This window comes from Macrobrachium rosenbergii, chromosome 46, assembly GCF_040412425.1.
Source record: "Macrobrachium rosenbergii isolate ZJJX-2024 chromosome 46, ASM4041242v1, whole genome shotgun sequence".
In the NCBI taxonomy this organism is placed as follows: domain Eukaryota; kingdom Metazoa; phylum Arthropoda; class Malacostraca; order Decapoda; family Palaemonidae; genus Macrobrachium; species Macrobrachium rosenbergii.
This window is the reverse complement of record NC_089786.1, coordinates 2680001-2697500: the sequence shown is the minus strand read 5'-3', so window position 1 is coordinate 2697500 and position 17500 is coordinate 2680001. Positions and strand designations below refer to the sequence as shown.

At 35.3% G+C, this 17500-nt stretch overlaps 1 protein-coding gene across 1 annotated transcript in view; it reads left to right on the top strand.

Annotated features, from left to right (window-relative positions):
* The first annotated feature begins 2706 nt into the window (after nt 1–2706).
* LOC136830102 (synaptic vesicular amine transporter-like) overlaps nt 2707–17500 on the top strand; it is a 58713-nt gene continuing 43919 nt past the window's right edge. Inside the window, exons 1-5 of the mRNA XM_067089295.1 lie at nt 2707–2839; nt 9400–9543; nt 15564–15693; nt 16258–16274; nt 16559–16681. Coding sequence (XP_066945396.1) covers nt 2707–2839; nt 9400–9543; nt 15564–15693; nt 16258–16274; nt 16559–16681 — 547 coding nt within the window. The remainder of the gene's footprint in view (nt 2840–9399; nt 9544–15563; nt 15694–16257; nt 16275–16558; nt 16682–17500) is intronic.

Genomic DNA, 17500 nt, shown 5'->3' with positions numbered 1-17500 from the left:
CACCGAACGCATTCCCTAAATCGTCTGGTGTAGAACCGTCAAAATAGATCTGGCAAATGAAGTTATCGGCTGGAAGTGTGTGTGTGTGTGTGTGTGAGTGGTGAATGAAGTTTTCGGCAAGCACTGGCCATTGTGGAACTAAAACAGTAACCCCATCTCCCCTCCCACTAACTCAACCCTCCCACCCCCTGGGGGTGGGTGTCCCATTCGAGGGCGGCGTTCCAGCGCTGGTGGGGTCTTTTACGAAAAGTTTGCGCTCTTCCCAAATCTTTGGTCGTGTGAGGAATCTCTCTCTCTCGATCTCCATCTTCCATCTGACTCGCGTGGGATTTGAGGTCATTATTTTCCTTCTCTCTCAAACTAAAACAGGGGATCTCTCTCTCTCTCTCTCTCTCTCTTTTGCATCTAAAGGCGAAATATTGAATGATAATAATTATAATAATGATAATAATAAAAATAACTAAAAAAAATTGAAACTAAAACAGTAATAAAAATATCTCTTCTCTCTCTCTCTCTCTCTCTCTCTCTCTCTCTCTCTCTGTGAAACTAAAACAGTAACAAAAATGAATCTCTCTCTCTCTCTCTCTCTCTCTCTCTCTCTCTCTCTCTCTCTCTCTCTCTCTCTCTCTCTCTGACAACAAAAATGAATCTCTCTCTCTCTCTCTCTCTCTCTCTCTCTCTCTCTCTCTCTCTCTCTCTCTCTCTCTCTCTCTCTCTCTCTGTGAAACTAAAAACTAAACATCTCTCTCTCTCTCTCTCTCTCTCTCTGTGAAACTAAAACAGTAACAAAAAGTCTCTCTCTCTCTCTCTCTCTCTCTGTCTAAAGTGAAACAGAAACTAAAACAGTAACAAAATGAATCTCTCTCTCTCTCTCTCTCTGTGTAATAAAAATACACTATTATGTCTCTCTACTATGTAATTGTGGATTTTTACCAAGAAATTCACAATCTCGTGAAAAAACAATGTGTAAAAAAATCCACAATTATTTAGTTTACTATATGATTGCGGATTTTTATTAAGAAATTCACAATCTCGTGGAAAACAATGTGTAATAAAAATCCAAAATTATGCAGATTACTATATAATTGTGGATTTTTATTAAGAAATTCACAATCTCGTGAAAAGCAATCCGTGTAATAAAAATCCACAATTCTGTACTTTTTACTATATGATTGTCGATTTTTATTAAGAAATTCACAATCTCGTGAAACAGTCTGTGTAATAAAAATCCACAATTATGTAGCAAAAATGAATCTCCTCTCTCTCTCTCTCTCTCTCTCTCTCTCTCTCTCTCTCTCTCTCTCTTAAACTATATAATTGTGGATTTTTATTGAGAAATTCACAATCTCGTGAAAAACAATGTGTAATAAAAATCCACAATTCTATAGTTTTTACTAAAGAATTGTGGATTTTTATTAAGAATTTCACAATCTCGTGAAAAACAATGTGTAATAAAAATCCACAATTATGCAGCTTACTATATAATGGTGGATTTTTATTAAGAAATTCACAATCTCGTGGAAAAACAATGCGTAATAAAAATATTCAATTATATAGTTTATATAATTGTGGATTTTTATTACACAAGAATAATAATGGTGAAGAAATCCACAGTGGTGTAAATGTGAAAATATATCTGCATTCTCTCTCTCTCTCTCTCTCTCTCTCTCTCTCTCTCTCTCTCTCTCTCTCTCTCTCTCTCTCTCTCTCTCTCTCTCTTGTCATTCTCCCCCTTTCACAAAGCCTGTCCTGCACCTATGTTGCACTAACACCCCCACCTTCTGATTCCCCCACTCCCCAACCAACCCTCTCCCTACCTCATTATAGCCATTCGCCAGAGGGGAAGAGATTAGAGAGAGAGAGAGAGAGAGAGAGAGAGAGAGAGAGAGAGAGAGAGAGAGAGAGAGAGGGTCTTGTCAGAGGCAGATGTCCCCTTCGTCAGGTTTGTGGGCTTCCTCCGTCAGGACCAAACACGCAGAAGGGGGGAGCGAGAAATTCGTGGGACTGTGTCTTTGTCTAGGTTTGCGTTGGGTAGTCATCATCATTATTATTATTATTATTATTATTATTATTATTATTATTATTATTATTATTATTATTATTATTGTTGTTGTTGTGAGGTCATTTGGGTATTAAATATTCGACATTCAATTATACTGTAACAGAAAATTACAATACATATATTATTATTATTATTATTATTATTATTATTATTATTATTATTATTATTATTATTATTATTATTATTGTGAGGTCATCTGGGTATTAAATATTCGACATTCAATTATACTGTAACAGAAAATTATAATACATATATTATTATTATTATTATTATTATTATTATTATTATTATTATTATTATTATTATTATTATTACTGTTGTTGTTAGGTAATCTGGGTATTAGATATTCGACATTCAATTATCTCAGAAAATTATAAAATATATAAAACTGAAGTTCAAGAATTTGATCGACAATTTAGCCTTTTTTTAATTACGTACAAAATCATATTCTCGTAAATTAATAATAATAATAATAATAATAATAATAATAATAATAATAATAATGATAATAATAATAATAATAATCAAGTATTAGCTGGTCGGGGAATTACTGCACTGACATATAAGCGGATTATTTGGTTTCGTGATTGGCTTCTAGATGAGGGAACAAGTCCCTGGTAATCAGGGACCAGGGACTAGTCGCGATGCAGGTACCAGTTCCCTGGTACTGGTTATTGACTGTGGGTTACTTGGTACTGGTTATCAACTGTGAATTACTGGTTATTGACTGTGGGTTCCCTGGTAACGACTGTGGGTTCCTGGTACCAGGTCTCGACTGTGAGTTAATAATAATAATATTAATAATAATAATATATACACACACGATAATAATAATAATAATAACTGGTCGGGAATTACTGCATGACATATAAAAATAATAATGTCCCCGGTAATCAGGACCAGGGAAGTTTCATGGTAACCAGGCACTGATTTTGGTTTACTTGGTACCAGGTATCGACTGTTGATTACCTGGTACCAGGTATCTGCTGTTGGTTACCTGGTACTGGTTAGTGACTGTGGGTTACCTGGCACCAGGTATCTGCTGTTGGTTACCTGGTACTGGTTAGTGACTGTGGGTTACCTGGTCCCAGGTATCTGCTGTGGGTTACCTGGTGCCAAGTATCGACTATGGGTTACAACTGTGCCAAGCTTATATAGAGTAGATTCTCAGAGAATAGATTCTCTCTCTCTCTCTCTCTCTCTCTCTCTCTCTCTCTCTCTCTCTCTCTCTCTCTCTCTCTCTCTCTCTCTCTCCTTCAAAGGATCTTCCCTTTGTATAGGGCATTCATGCCGTTCAGCCATACACGATGCCGAGAATAGTCTTGAGGGCGTGACGAAGGACCTCAATTATCTGCAGGATTGTCTCTCTCTCTCTCTCTCTCTCTCTCTCTCTCTCTCTCTCTCTCTCTCTCTCTCTCTCTCTCTCTCTCTTTTATATCGAGTGTATGTCTTCATTTGTTCTAATAAATAATGATGCAAAATCATTATATTTTTTTATTATTTCATCAATTTTTGTTTATTATATAAAACTTAGTGATGCAAAATCATTATATTTTTTATTATAATGACTTGCATTTGTTCCAATAAATAAGACTTAATGATGCAAAATCATTATATTTTTTTAATATAAAGAGACAAAGGATTTTTAAAGTATACATTCCAATATATAAAACTTAATGATGCAAAATCATTATATTTTTTTATTATAATGGAAACAAAGGATTTTTAAACCATATATTCCAATAAATAAAAACTAATGATGCAAAATCATTATATTTTTTTAATATAATGGAAACAAAGGATTTTAAAGTATACATTCCAATAAATAAAACTTAATGATGCAAAATCATTATATTTTCTCAATGATATAACAGAAACAAGGGATTTTTAAAGCATATGTCCCTTTAATAAAAAACTAATGATGCAAAGTCATTATATTTTTTCAATGATATAATGGAAATAAAGGATTTTTAAAACACTCAAATTGCAAAATGAAAATTTTGCTTATTTTTTTGTCTTCAAAATTTTGCCCTACATATTTTCCCCACGACTTGAAAACAGGAGGCAATTAGCCACTTGATATTAGAGGAGGCATTCAGGACTTCCATTATAAGAATCAAACTCTCCCTCGATTATTATTATTATTATTATTATTATTATTATTATTATTATTATTATTATTATTATTATTATTTTTTTTTTTTTTTGTTATTGAAAGTGTACTCAAAAAGAAACCACATAACATCTCCATCTCTCTCTCTCTCTCTCTCTCTCTCTCTCTCTCTCTCTCTCTCTCTCTCTCTCTCTCTCTCTCTCTCTATATATATATATATATATATATATATATATATATATATATATATATATATATATATATATGTGTGTGTGTGTATGTATGTATTTATATATATATATACATATATATATAAAATATATATACATATATTTACTCATGTGTATGTGTATGTATGTATAAATGTGTGTATACATATGTATATCATTTATTTATCTATATACGTGTGTATAAAAGCCTTTTTACCCTACGCTGCGACAAATCACAGTCGAATAACTACCAGGCGCATAGACCACAGCTTAGAACGACAAGTGGTTTTGGGAATCCAGCGAGGATAAAAATAAATAGAATAAAAATAAATAAATAGATAGATAAATAAATACATAAATAAATAGATATATAAATAAATAAGTAAGTAAATAAGCAGAAATACGGGCACAAAGTTGACATAGCAACATGCAGCCTGGCTCACTCCAACTCTCCCCTCCCCCCCTTCTACCCTCCCCACTCCCTCCTCCCCCTTTCCCACTTAATTAGCATATTCATTAAGCAGCATGTTTTAAAGCTCTAATTAAGCCTAGCAGAGAGACGCAAGAAATTCTCGAAATTGATTACCCCTCTCCCCCCCCCTCCACCGACTGCCCTAGAGGCCGGGTTGTTAGCTAGAGAGAGAGAGAGAGAGAGAGAGAGGAAAACATCAGGTTTAATCTGTCCTGATTGCTTAGTGTCATCACTGGGCGTTACAGACACACACACACACACATACACATCTCCGTAGGGTGATAATGCCATCAATGCACCTCACATTACTGTTGTCCCAAAAAAAATTATATATATATAGTATATATATATATATATATATATATATATATATATATATATATATATATATATATAAACTAAAAATATAAAAAACAAAAAAATTGTTTGGTCTTCGTACGAACAGGTCGAAAAAAATCAAAATAAAAAATGATCTTCGTACGAAGAGGTCGAAGAAAAAAATTTAAAAACTGAAAATTAAAAAGCAAAATAAAATTTTTTCCCACGTACTAACAGATCTAAAAAGATATTAAAACTAAAAATAAAAAAGCAAAAAAATTTTTTTTCCTCGTATGAACAGGTCTAAAAAAATATAAAAACTAAATACCAAAACCATCCCCCCCCAAAAAAAATTTTTTCCTCTTACGAACTGGTCGAAGAAAATAATATAAAACTAAAAACAAAAAAAAAGCAAAACAAAAATTTTCTTTTCCTCGTACGAACCGCAGGTCGAAGAAAAAATATAAAAATTAAAAATAAAAAAGCAAAAGAAAAAAATTTTCCTCGTACGAACAACAGGTCCAAGAAAAACATAAAAACTAAAACACGCCAAAAAAAAATTCTTTTGTCTTCATACGAACAACAGGTCCAAGAAATAATATTAAAACTAAAAACAAAAAAAAAACAAAAAAATTTTTTTCCTCGTACGAACAACAGGTCGAAAAAATATATAAAAACTAAAACTAAAAAAAGAAAAAAAATTTTTTTTTTGTCTTCGTACGAACAACAAGTCGAAGAAGCAGATTCCGGCCGAGATCAAAGGCGGTCTCCATTCACCCCGAATTTTGACTTCAGAGGACCGGAATGATACCTGTTCTGAATCTATGTAAATTGAGTTCTCAGGAGCAGATTGAACGATAAAGCTTTTCTCTCGCCCTCCACTTTTCTTTTCAGTATTCTCCTTTCATTTTTTTTTTTTATCTTTGCGCCGTCACAAATTGAATGTAGGATTACCGGATGAAGCAATGGTGATCTCTCTCTCTCTCTCTCTCTCTCTCTCTCTCTCTCTCTCTCTCTCTCTCTCTCTATATATATATATATATATATATATATATATACATATATATGGGTGTACACATATATATTTTCCAGTGGTTGTTCAGTGTAATGACCACCAAAAGCACTTGTGTTTCTCTCTCTCTCTCTCTGTCTCTCTCTCTCTCTCTCTCTCATATATAAATTTATTTATATATTTGTTTGTTTGTGTGTGCGTACATACATATTTTCCAGTAGTTATTCAGTGTAATGACTACCAAAAGCACTTGTTTCTCTCTCTCTCTCTCTCTCTCTCTCTCTCTCTCTCTCTCTCTCTCTCTCTCTCTCTCATATATATAAATTTATATATATTTGTTTTGTTTGTATGAGTACATACATATTTCCCAGCGGTTATTCAGTGCAAGGACTACCAAAAGCACTTGTGTTATCTCTCTCTCTCTCTCTCTCTCTCTCATATATAAATTTATATCTATGAGTACATCTCGGTTATTCAGTGCAAGGACTACCTCTCTCACTTGTGTTCTCTCTCTCTCTCTCTCTCTCTCTTCTATACATTTAACAGCGGTTATCATTATCTCCTCCCCCTTCTCTGCTGACGCCTTCCTTCATCATGTCCTGAAGTGTCATCTACAGACTGAGGAGAGAAGCAAAGGGGAAGCAGAGGAAGGGTTGGAACCCCCACAAAGGAAGCAGTCAGAAACTCTCTCTCTCTCTCTCTCTCTCTCTCTCTCTCTCTCTCTCTTTGGGTGACTTTTTGTGTATCGATCATCTGTGTCCTTTAGGAAGGGTCTTTGACGGATTATCTCTCTCTCTCTCTCTCTCTCTCTCTCTCTCTCTCTTTCTCGAGAGTTTGTCGTATGGGGACGTCAGGAAGTGATCTGTTCAATACGTGAATTTTTCTGAAAGTGTCTCACTGCGGAGGGAATTCATACCAAACGTGTTTATACGTATGTATATGTATATGTATATATACATACACATACATACATTATATATGTATATATATATATATATATATATATATATATATATTATATATATATATACATATAGTTTTATATGTACCTAATTGAACTTGAAGAAGCTGTGTCCTTAAGGGTATATGTTACATTAGATATTACACATGATATACTTATATATATTCTTCTTTATATTCCTCAGTCTATCACTTCTACCTCCCTCTATTTATTATATTTGCAGCTTGTTTTTATTTCGTGAATTTCTTGAAACTGAATGAAGGCTGATTCACATTGTAACATCACGTCACCGACACATCACGTCACGTCAGTGTACGTGAGAATTTCTTACATGTAATCAAATGGACTTGCTCACACCATCACGTCTTGTCACCATCAAGCACACGGCATCCACCGTCACATCACGACGCGTTTTCTAGGAAAGGATATTTTGACGTGACGTGACGTGACGGTGACGTGACGGTATAATGTGAATCAGCCTTTAATCAGTGAATTGACGGAGTATTTATGGAACTTTGATTGTGGCATTGAATGCTTTATATTCTTAGCTTAATTCATTGGGGAATTTCTTTTTAATAGGCTTCTCGTTATTGTAAAAATTTTTAAAAAAGTTTTTTACTTATTTTATATGATATATTGTTTTTTTTTTAATTCCAGAAAGAATCTTTATATTTGATATAGCATTTTTTTTAAATGACCAGTTTTATTTCGGGAAGAGTATTTTATAATCATGTTTTTTCATCAGTTAGAAAATTTTCTCTTGCTCCTGAATGTCTTTCATTGTTTCTTTAATTACCTTATTTATTAGTTTTTATTGATAAACAATCAAAATTCTTTGCAAAATGGACATTCTCAAAAAATCTACTACACATTTGCATTTAGATACTGACTGATTCCTTTTTCATATATCATTCCTTTTTTTATCAGTTTTTCTTTCATTTGTCTACTTTCTTTTCTAGAATTACCTTTCTGTTAAGTTACTTTCGATTTTATCCTGACATCATTCTTCTAGTTACTTTTTTATCAGGTTATTTTCCATCTTATCCGGACAACATTTTTCCCAGTTACAATATTTTCAGGTTATTTTCCATCTTATCTTGACAATATTACTATTTATTAAGTTACTTTCCATTTTATCCTGGCAACTTCTTCCCACTTACTTTGTTATCAAGTTATTTTCCTTCTTACCCTGACAACATTTTCCCAATTACCATTTTATCAGGTTGCTTTCCATCTTATCCTGACAACATTCTCCCCATATTATCAAGTGTTTTTCCATCTTATCCTGACATCATTTTCCAATTGCAGTATTTTCAGGTTACTTTCCATCTTACCCTGACAACATTCTCCCCATATTATCAAGTGTTTTTCCATCTTATCCTGACATCATTTTCCAATTGCAGTATTTTCAGGTTATTTTCCATCTTACCCTGACAACATTCTCCCCAATATTATCAAGTTATTTTCCATCTTATCCTGACATCATTTTCCAATTGCAGTATTTTCAGGTTACTTTCCATCTTACCCTGACAACATTTTCCCAGTTATTTTATCAAGTGTTTTTCCATCTTATCCTGACATCATTTTCCCTGTATTTTCAGGTTACGTTTTCCATCTTACCTGACAACATTCTCCCCAATATTATCAAGTGTTTTTCCATCTTATCCTGACATCATTTTCCAGACACAGTATTTTCAAGTTATTTTCCATCTTATTCTGACAACATTCTCCCAATTACAATAGTTTCAAGTTATTTTCCATCTTATCCTGACAACATTTTCCCCAATTACCTTTTTATCAAGTTACTTTCAATGTTATGCTGACAACATTTTCCCAGTTACCATTTTATCAAGTTGCGGCAAGATCGGTTAGTGGCTGAACAACTTCTCCTGTATTATCAAGTGTTTTTCCATCTTATGCTGACAACATTCTCCATTTACAATATTTTCAAGTTAATTTCCTGACAACAGTTACCCAATTATAATACTATCAGGTTACTTTCAATCTTATCCTGACAACATTCTCCCAATTACCATTTTATCAAGATACTTTCAACCTTATCCTGACAACATTCTCCCAATTATCATTTTATCAAGATACTTTCAACCTTAGTCTGACATGTTTCTTCTCAGTAAATTACCATTCTATCAAAATAGCTTCAACCTTATCAGTAATCAACATTCTCCCCGTTTTAAGTCAACAGTTATTTTCTCCTCATTCACTCTGACAACATTATGTCTCAATAAAATCAGTTGTCTTGCGTGGGGGCTCTTGTCGGGCCTCAAGATGGGCGCGGTTGTCTTGGCTCAACAACTGTCAGTTGGAGTCGAGGAAACTCATCCTGGTCATCGTGGCCATCGCCTTGCTCCTTGACAACATGCTGCTCACCACCGTTGGTAAGTCAGCTGTTCTCTCCTCCTCAGTAAGTCAGCTGTCCTCTTCTTAGTAAGTCAGCAGTTGTCTTCTCCTCAACAAGTCAGCAGTTGTCCTCTTAGTAAGTCAGCTGTTGTCTTTTCAGTAAGTCAGCAGTTATCTTCTCCTCAGTAAGTCAGCAGTTGTCTTCTCAGTAAATCAGCAGTTGTCTTCTCCTCAGTAAGTCAGCTGTTGTCTTCTCAGTAAATCAGCAGTTGTCTTCTCCTCAGTAAGTCAGCTGTTGTCTTCTCAGTAAATCAGCAGTTGTCTCCTCCTCAGTAAGTCAGCTGTTATTTTCTCCTCATTAAGTCAGCAGTTATCTTCTCAATAAATCATCAGTTGTCTTCTCCTCAGTAAGTCAGCTCTTGTCTTCCCCTCAATAAGTCAGCTGTTGTCTTCTCCTCAATAAGTCAACAGTTGTCTTCTCAGTAAGTCAGCTCTTGTCTTCTCAATAAGTCAGCAGTTGTCTTCTCCTCAGTAAGTCAGCAGTTATCTTCTCCTCAGTAAGTCAGCAGTTGTCTTCTCCTCAGTAAGTCAGCAGTTGTCTTCCCCTCAATAAGTCAGCAGTTATCTTCTCCTCAGTAAGTCAGCAGTTGTCTTCTCAAAAAGTCAGCAGTTATCTTCTCTCAGTAAGTCAGCTGTTGTCTTTTCAATAAGTCAGCAGCTATCTCTCAGTAAGCAGGTGTCTCCTTAGTTTCTCCTCAATGAGTCAGCAGTTCACTTCTCAGTAAGTCAACAGTTATCTTCTCCTCAATAAGTCAGATGTTGTCTTCTCTTCAGTAAGTCAACTGTTTTCTTCTCAGTGAGTCAGCAGTTCACTTCTCAGTAAGTCAACATTTATCTTCTCCTCAGTAAGTCAGCTGTGGTCTTCTCCTCAGTAAGTCAGCTGTGGTCTGGTCTTCTCCTGGGTAAGTCAGCTGTTATCTTCTCAATAAGTCAGCAGTTGTTCTTCGGTAAATCAGCAGTTGTCTTCTCCTGAGTTATCAGCTCCTGGTCTGGTCTTCTCCTTAATAAGTCAGCTGTTATCTCCTCAACAAGTCAGCAGTTGTTCTTCGGTAAATCAGCAGTTGTCTTCTCGTTTAGTAAGTCAGAAGTTATCTTCTCCTCCATTGGGTCAGCAGTTACCTTGTCACCTCCTTTGGTAAGTCAGCAGTTCTCACCTCCATTGGTAAGTCAGCAGTTACCTTCTCACCTCCTTTAATAATTCGGCAGTTGTCTTCTCACCTCGTTTGGTAAGTCAGCAGTTACCTTCTCACCTCCATTGGTAAGTCAGCAGTTGCCTTCTCACTTCTGTTTTCACCTCCTGTGGTAAGTCAGGATTTATCTTCTTATTTCGGCTGATAAGTCAGCAGTTATCATCTCACCTCCATTGTCACCTTCGCTGGTAAGTCAGCCGTTATAATCTCAACTCCATTGTCACCTCCGTTTGTAGTCAAATTTATCTTCTCACTATCTTTCGAGTCGTTATCTGGCCGAGTCTGACATTGTGTTGAGTGTCCTTAGCTGTCTTTAGCTTCCAGGCCGATGAAGAATGTAGATCTAAGCAAGATAGGATGAATAAAAGCAATAACTCGATGAAAATAATGAGGAACGTAGGTAGAAGGAGAACAAGACATGGAAATTGCCCATGTTGGAGTGATTTCAAGTTACTTTGCCCATAGCTTCCCAAGGTAATCGTTTAAGGATTACAGTATAACGTTTCTTGGTAGAATTTTCATGTAAATAAAATTGCAGCTTCTTAAATTCAGTGAAATTAGATTTAATCATTTTCTAACATACATATAGCAGAAAAATTATGAATGTGTCAGGTCATTTTGTTTAGTCACTCCTGTAGCGAAAAACGGCGTATTGTTGATATATATATATATATATATATATATATATATATATATATATATATATATATATATATATATATATATATATATATATATATATATATATATATATATATATATATATGTGTGTGTGTGTGTGTGTGTGTGTGTGTATTATATATATATTTCAACCTATCAAACACACGTATCATTAATTTTCAAGATTATTTTTAGATATTCATCTTCGCCATGACGATAATGATGATGATGATGATGTTAAGTATTATTAATATTATCATTATTATTAACTCATATACTTGTCCCTTCCATTTTAGCAGACCTGAGGCCAAACTTTGAATACATTACGTACGAAATAGATTTTATAATTGGCTTAATGGCAAAACAAAAAGTTTTTAAACTTAATCAAATATCTTTAAAAAAAGTTCCAAAGTCACCCTTCCTCTCCCTGACATATTTGCGAGAGAGTAATTACCCTTTTGTGTCTTCTTAATAAAGAAGAAGAAGAAGAAGAAGAAGAAGAAGAAGAAGAAGAAGAAGAAGAAGAACCGCTGATGACGTCATTAGTAGCATCATTCAGCTTCTCTAGAATTTGAAGAACTGCAGAATGGAAAAATGATTTTTCAGAAATATTCTTCTCTTGAGTTTTTTTTTTTTTAATGAAGGTTGTCTCGCTTCGTTATCCCTGTTTTGTGATTGGTGATGAGAGAGAGAGAGAGAGAGAGAGAGAGAGAGAGAGAGAGAGGCGTCTACTCAAATCCATGTGATAGCTTTAATGTAAACGGTTTTACCTCACTGGCCTTTGCTGGAGAGAGAGAGAGAGAGAGAGAGAGAGAGAGAGAGAGAGAGAATAATATGTTCGTACAAAATAAATAGGGAGAAATTACAAAGGAGAGAGAGAGAGAGAGAGAGAGAGAGAGAGAGAGAGAGAGAGGTGTATTCAGATCCATAAGATAGCTTTAATATAACTGGTCTTACTTCACTGACATTTACTATCCTGGTGTCTTGAGAGAGAGAGAGAGAGAGAGAGAGAGAGAGAGAGAGAGAGAGAGAGAGAGAGAGGTATGTATTCAAATCCATAAGATAGCTTTAATGTAAATGGTCGTACGTCACTGACATTTACTATCTTGGTGTCCTGAGAGAGAGAGAGAGAGAGAGAGGTATGTATTCAAATCCATAAGATAGCTTTAATGTAAATGGTCGTACGTCACTGACATTTACTATCTTGGTGAGAGAGAGAGAGAGAGAGAGAGGTATGTATTCAAATCCATAAGATAGCTTTAATGTAAATGGTCGTGCGTCACTGACATTTACTATCCTGGTTCATCACTATTCTTGAGAGGGTAGGCAAAGCCTTATATAAGGTCCAGCCACCCACACACACTGTCTCTAAACTGATTTATTTTGTCTTTTGTTTGAATTAGTTTTCTTACTTTGCATTTCACTGACTTTTTCTCTTTAAATTTGTTTTTATTAATATTTCTTTCATGAATATTCCATTTTGTAAAATTTCTCTCTCTCTCTCTCTCTCTCTCTCTCTCTCTCTCTCTCTCTCTCTCTCTCTCTCTCTCTCTCTCTCATCTTTTCATTATTAATAATCCATTTCGTACATTCATTTCTCTTTCTCCCTTTCCTCCATTTTTCATTCATTAATAATTCATTTTGTATATTCTTCTTCTTCTTCTTCTCTCTCTTCTCTCTCTCTCTCTCTCTCTCTCTCTCTCTCTCTCCTTCCTTTTTCATTTTTTCATTCATTAATAATTCATTTTGTATATTCATCTCTCTCTCTCTCCTCGTCCTCCTCATCCTCCTCCCTTTATCATTCATTAATAATTCATTTTGCATATTCATCTCTCTCTCTCTCTCTCTCTCTCTCTCTCTCTCTCTCTCTCTCTCTCTCTCTCCCCTAGCGCTTGATAATAAAACTGTATAACGTAGCAAAACCCCTTTTGTCATATAACACGATGTCTTCAGGTGATCTCACTCCGTACGTGACTGAGTCCTCTTCCTTTCCAAGAGATTACCCTCCTTGGTTACATGACAGAAATACTTTGAAATTAGCTGAGGTTTGTGTATTGTGTAACCCTTGGGTAGAATCGCTTTCATGTCGTATCTTTATAGTCTGCTTTCCTTTGAGAGGCGGGAACAATCTTCACTGTGTGGGGTTAGGCCTCACTGTTGTTCTTCATTGGAAAATAATTGGGAAGGGTCTTTCATTTTGATGTTATTGTGTATTATTGATAGGATCAATATTTCTTGCGTTGTTTCTAGGACTTTAAAAGGTCTCTCTCTCTCTCTCTCTCTCTCTCTCTCTCTCTCTCTCTCTCTCTCTCTCTCTCTCTCTCTCTTATTACCAGTACACTAGTATCTTAAATAAATGAGTTGAAATAATAAATATCTCTTGAATTATGATTTATATTTAATCTGTCATATACTGGTAAAATTTTCACCGAAATATATAGATCTTGAATTCATTACTGGTGGTATGTTTGTGGTGAGAGTGATGTATATGCACATTCACGTACAGTTTCTTCACATCCATTTATAAGAATGTGTTCGTGAATGATTTGAAGAGGTCTGAGATATAAATTTATCTCAACCTGGGGCCTTCAAGACACTCCATTTTACATATTTGCATAAGCTATTTTAGGGAGAAGCTACTAATGAATAAAGTGTAAAAATCCAGACCTTTATAAAAGAAAGTAAGGTCACTAACAATCAGGGTCACCCCTTTTATCACCCTCGTCATTATCATCACGTAGTCTCTCCATCCTTATCCCCACCATCATTTTGGGATCTGAAAAAATAAAAAACGAGGTCGCTCAATACTATGACCACCTACTACAGGAAGGGGCTCTGAGCACCTGTAGGGTCATCGTCGAAGCCAAGATCCTCATCTGGGATTATGCTCGCCCTTAGGGCGTCGACCCTTCACTACAGTTGATCGACTAAGAAAGGTGGATTTTCTTGTGGGAGGAGGACCTAAAATGTCTTCGAGAGTTCGTAAGGAAGACTTATCTCAGAAGACAGAAATGTGAGTCTTCTAGAATTTAGGTGGAATTATTTTAAATCAGAGGAATTTGTCTGTGAGGATTATGATGGAATTCAAGGCACGTTTATAAACAGGAATGACAGAGAATGAAATTGTCGGTGTAAAATACAGAAATAAAATTCATACAGAATTATAAGTATGATGGAATTCAAGGCACCTTTTATAAACAGGAAATCACAGAGAGTGACATTCTATGTGTAAATTACAGAAATAAGATTCATACAGAATTCAGATGGAATTTAGAGAGGGTGAGAAATGTGTGTCAGAAAGTCAAGATGAAATTCACAGAACAATCTCCAGTACTAGTGCACCTCATGCGGTGCACTGTAGGCATTACTTAAGGTTCTTTGCAGCGTGCCTTCCTTAGGCCCCTAGCTGCAACCGCTTTCGTTCCTTTTACTGTACCTCCTTTCATATTGTCTTTCTCCCATCTTACTCTCCGCCCTCTCCTAACAGTTGGTTCATAGTGCAACTGCTTTGAGGTTTTCCTCCTGTTACACCTTTCAAACCTTTTACTGTCAATATCCGCTTCAGCGCCGAATGACCTCATATTCAGTTCGCTTCTATACTCTGATATATTTCCGTGATACAGGATTCCTCGTCGAATACCTTGAAGATTTTGAGGCTCTGTCTATATTATAACTTTCACGACAAGAGCAAATACAATCACGTCTGCCCGAAACATTCATGACTGAGAGAGAGAGAGAGAGAGAGAGAGAGAGAGAGAGAGAGAGAGAGAGAGAGAGGGAGAGAGAGAAATGTTCTGTTCTATTTCCTCTTAGGGAATACTTTCCGTAATTCCTCTTTTGACTTCCTGACCGTGATATATATATATATATATATATATATATATATATATATATATATATATATATATATATATATATATATATATATATATATATATATATATATATATATATATATATATATGTGTGTGTGTGTGTATATATGTCTGTCTATTAAGCAACTATTACTGTTGTTACATTTCCCAATTTATATATATTACTTTATAATATAACCATTTTTTTCCCCATTCTTCATCACTGTATAATATTTTGATAATTATTATTATTATTATTATTATTATTAAGGTGTATTATCTCTCTCTTTGCAGTGCCCATCATCCCGAAGTATTTATACCAGATTCGTCACCCAACATCCTCCTCCCCAGCCACCCCTTCCCCGAAGAGGCATCCCCTGCCCACAAACCCCGCCCGTCACCACTTCAATCGCCCACAACAATGGTAAGTGTTATTAGCACAAGCGTGTTCGTGATGGGAATTTATGACTGAAGATAAATAATGATTAAAAGTGGGGGAAAATGTGAAAAACTCTACGGACTGTCCTACCCATATTTAATTTAATATACGTAATAATATAAGAATGCTGATCTTTATACCACTTTCAAAAAGTCTACGGATTTTCCTATCCATATTTCACTTACTAAGGTATTAAATATTTCATTGACTTTATGATGTCATGTTAGAATAGATTTTCTTTTACTTACAAAACTTTTCTGTATCTCTAATCCACATTTCATTTATGAAATTGCTATATAATTTAATATTAGAACATGCATTAATGTCTACCACGTACAAAACTCAACTAATTCTTCTACCCACAATATATTTATCATGTAATGAAATAATTTTTAAACATGCTTTAATATTTATAGCACTCATAGAACTCTACGGATACTCATACCCATGTTTCATTTACCAATTACTATATAATGTACTAGAATAGAGTCCAAGTTATATGTACATATATTATAAACATTATGGGACAAGTGTTTATTAAAATGTAAGTTGCATCCACACACCGAGTATCTTCAGAGCCATTCCCGATGGAACGCATCCCTTGTCAATCAGAAGACCCCTGACTGAAAAAAAAAACATGAAACATCTAGAAACAAATTTAAAAGTACACTGGCTGACGACAGAACATGACATATCTCTGATATACAAACTCCCTCCTCCTCCACTCTAAACTACCCCTTTATAAAGCCTTCCCGACTGTCTGTCTGTCTGTCTGCCTGTAACCAACTGTAACACGATACAGAGAGAGAGATATATATACAGCCATCGACTCTTGTATATACGGGAACAGGTTGCGAACCCTGTGTCTGTGGCGGGGAAAGGCTGTACGGTGACCAACGACCGGAAGACCTCCCAACACCCACTCCCCCTACCACCACCCAGCCACCCTGCGCCAATCAATCCCCCCCTCCCGGTGAGAGAAACAGTACCTAGAAGTTGGCATCACACGTGAGAGAGACAGAGAGAAGCATTACTCATTCTCTGCGAGTTTGTCTAGAAAGCCCGCTTGGAAAGTGCTTAAAAGATCTTTTTTTTTTTTAAATTGAATACTCACGTGTGATACCTGTGCTACTCAGAGAATATTTTTAACCGTTTTTACTGGATGTTTTTGTAAATAAATCAGTTAAATAAACATTAGATATCTTCAGATATCGTCGTCAAAATTGAAAACCTAAAAGTTCCTGTCATCTGAATGAGAACTTCTCGCAATAGTTAGAATCTTTTCTCATTCAATATGGATGCCTTAAATCTCCATGTATTAAAGTCATGACGTTGTTTTAATATTGATGTTGTCTGTAAATTGTCTAGATGGTTCTTGTAGCTAAGTGTTTGCTATTCATTGTTGACAAAGCTGTCGTCTCAAATATTAACTCTTTTGTGGCTTTTTTTAATCGCTGTGGTCATTGTACTATCTCTCATCCCAAAATCTGTCGACTGTCTTCTTCCTAAATCACCCTTGTTACAGATGACTATTCTCTCTCTCTCTCTCTCTCTCTCTCTCTCTCTCTCTCTCTCTCTCTCTCTCTCTCTCTCTCTCTCTTCTTCTTCTTCTTCTTGAATGCTACTGACTTCAAATTTCTCTCTCTCTCTCTCTCTCTCTCTCTCTCTCTCTCTCTCTCTCTCTCTCTCTCTCTCTCTCTCTCTCTCTCTCTCTTTCTTTCTTTCTTCTTCTTGGATGCTACTGAAATTGAAATTCTCTCTCTCTCTCTCTCTCTCTCTCTCTCTCTCTCTC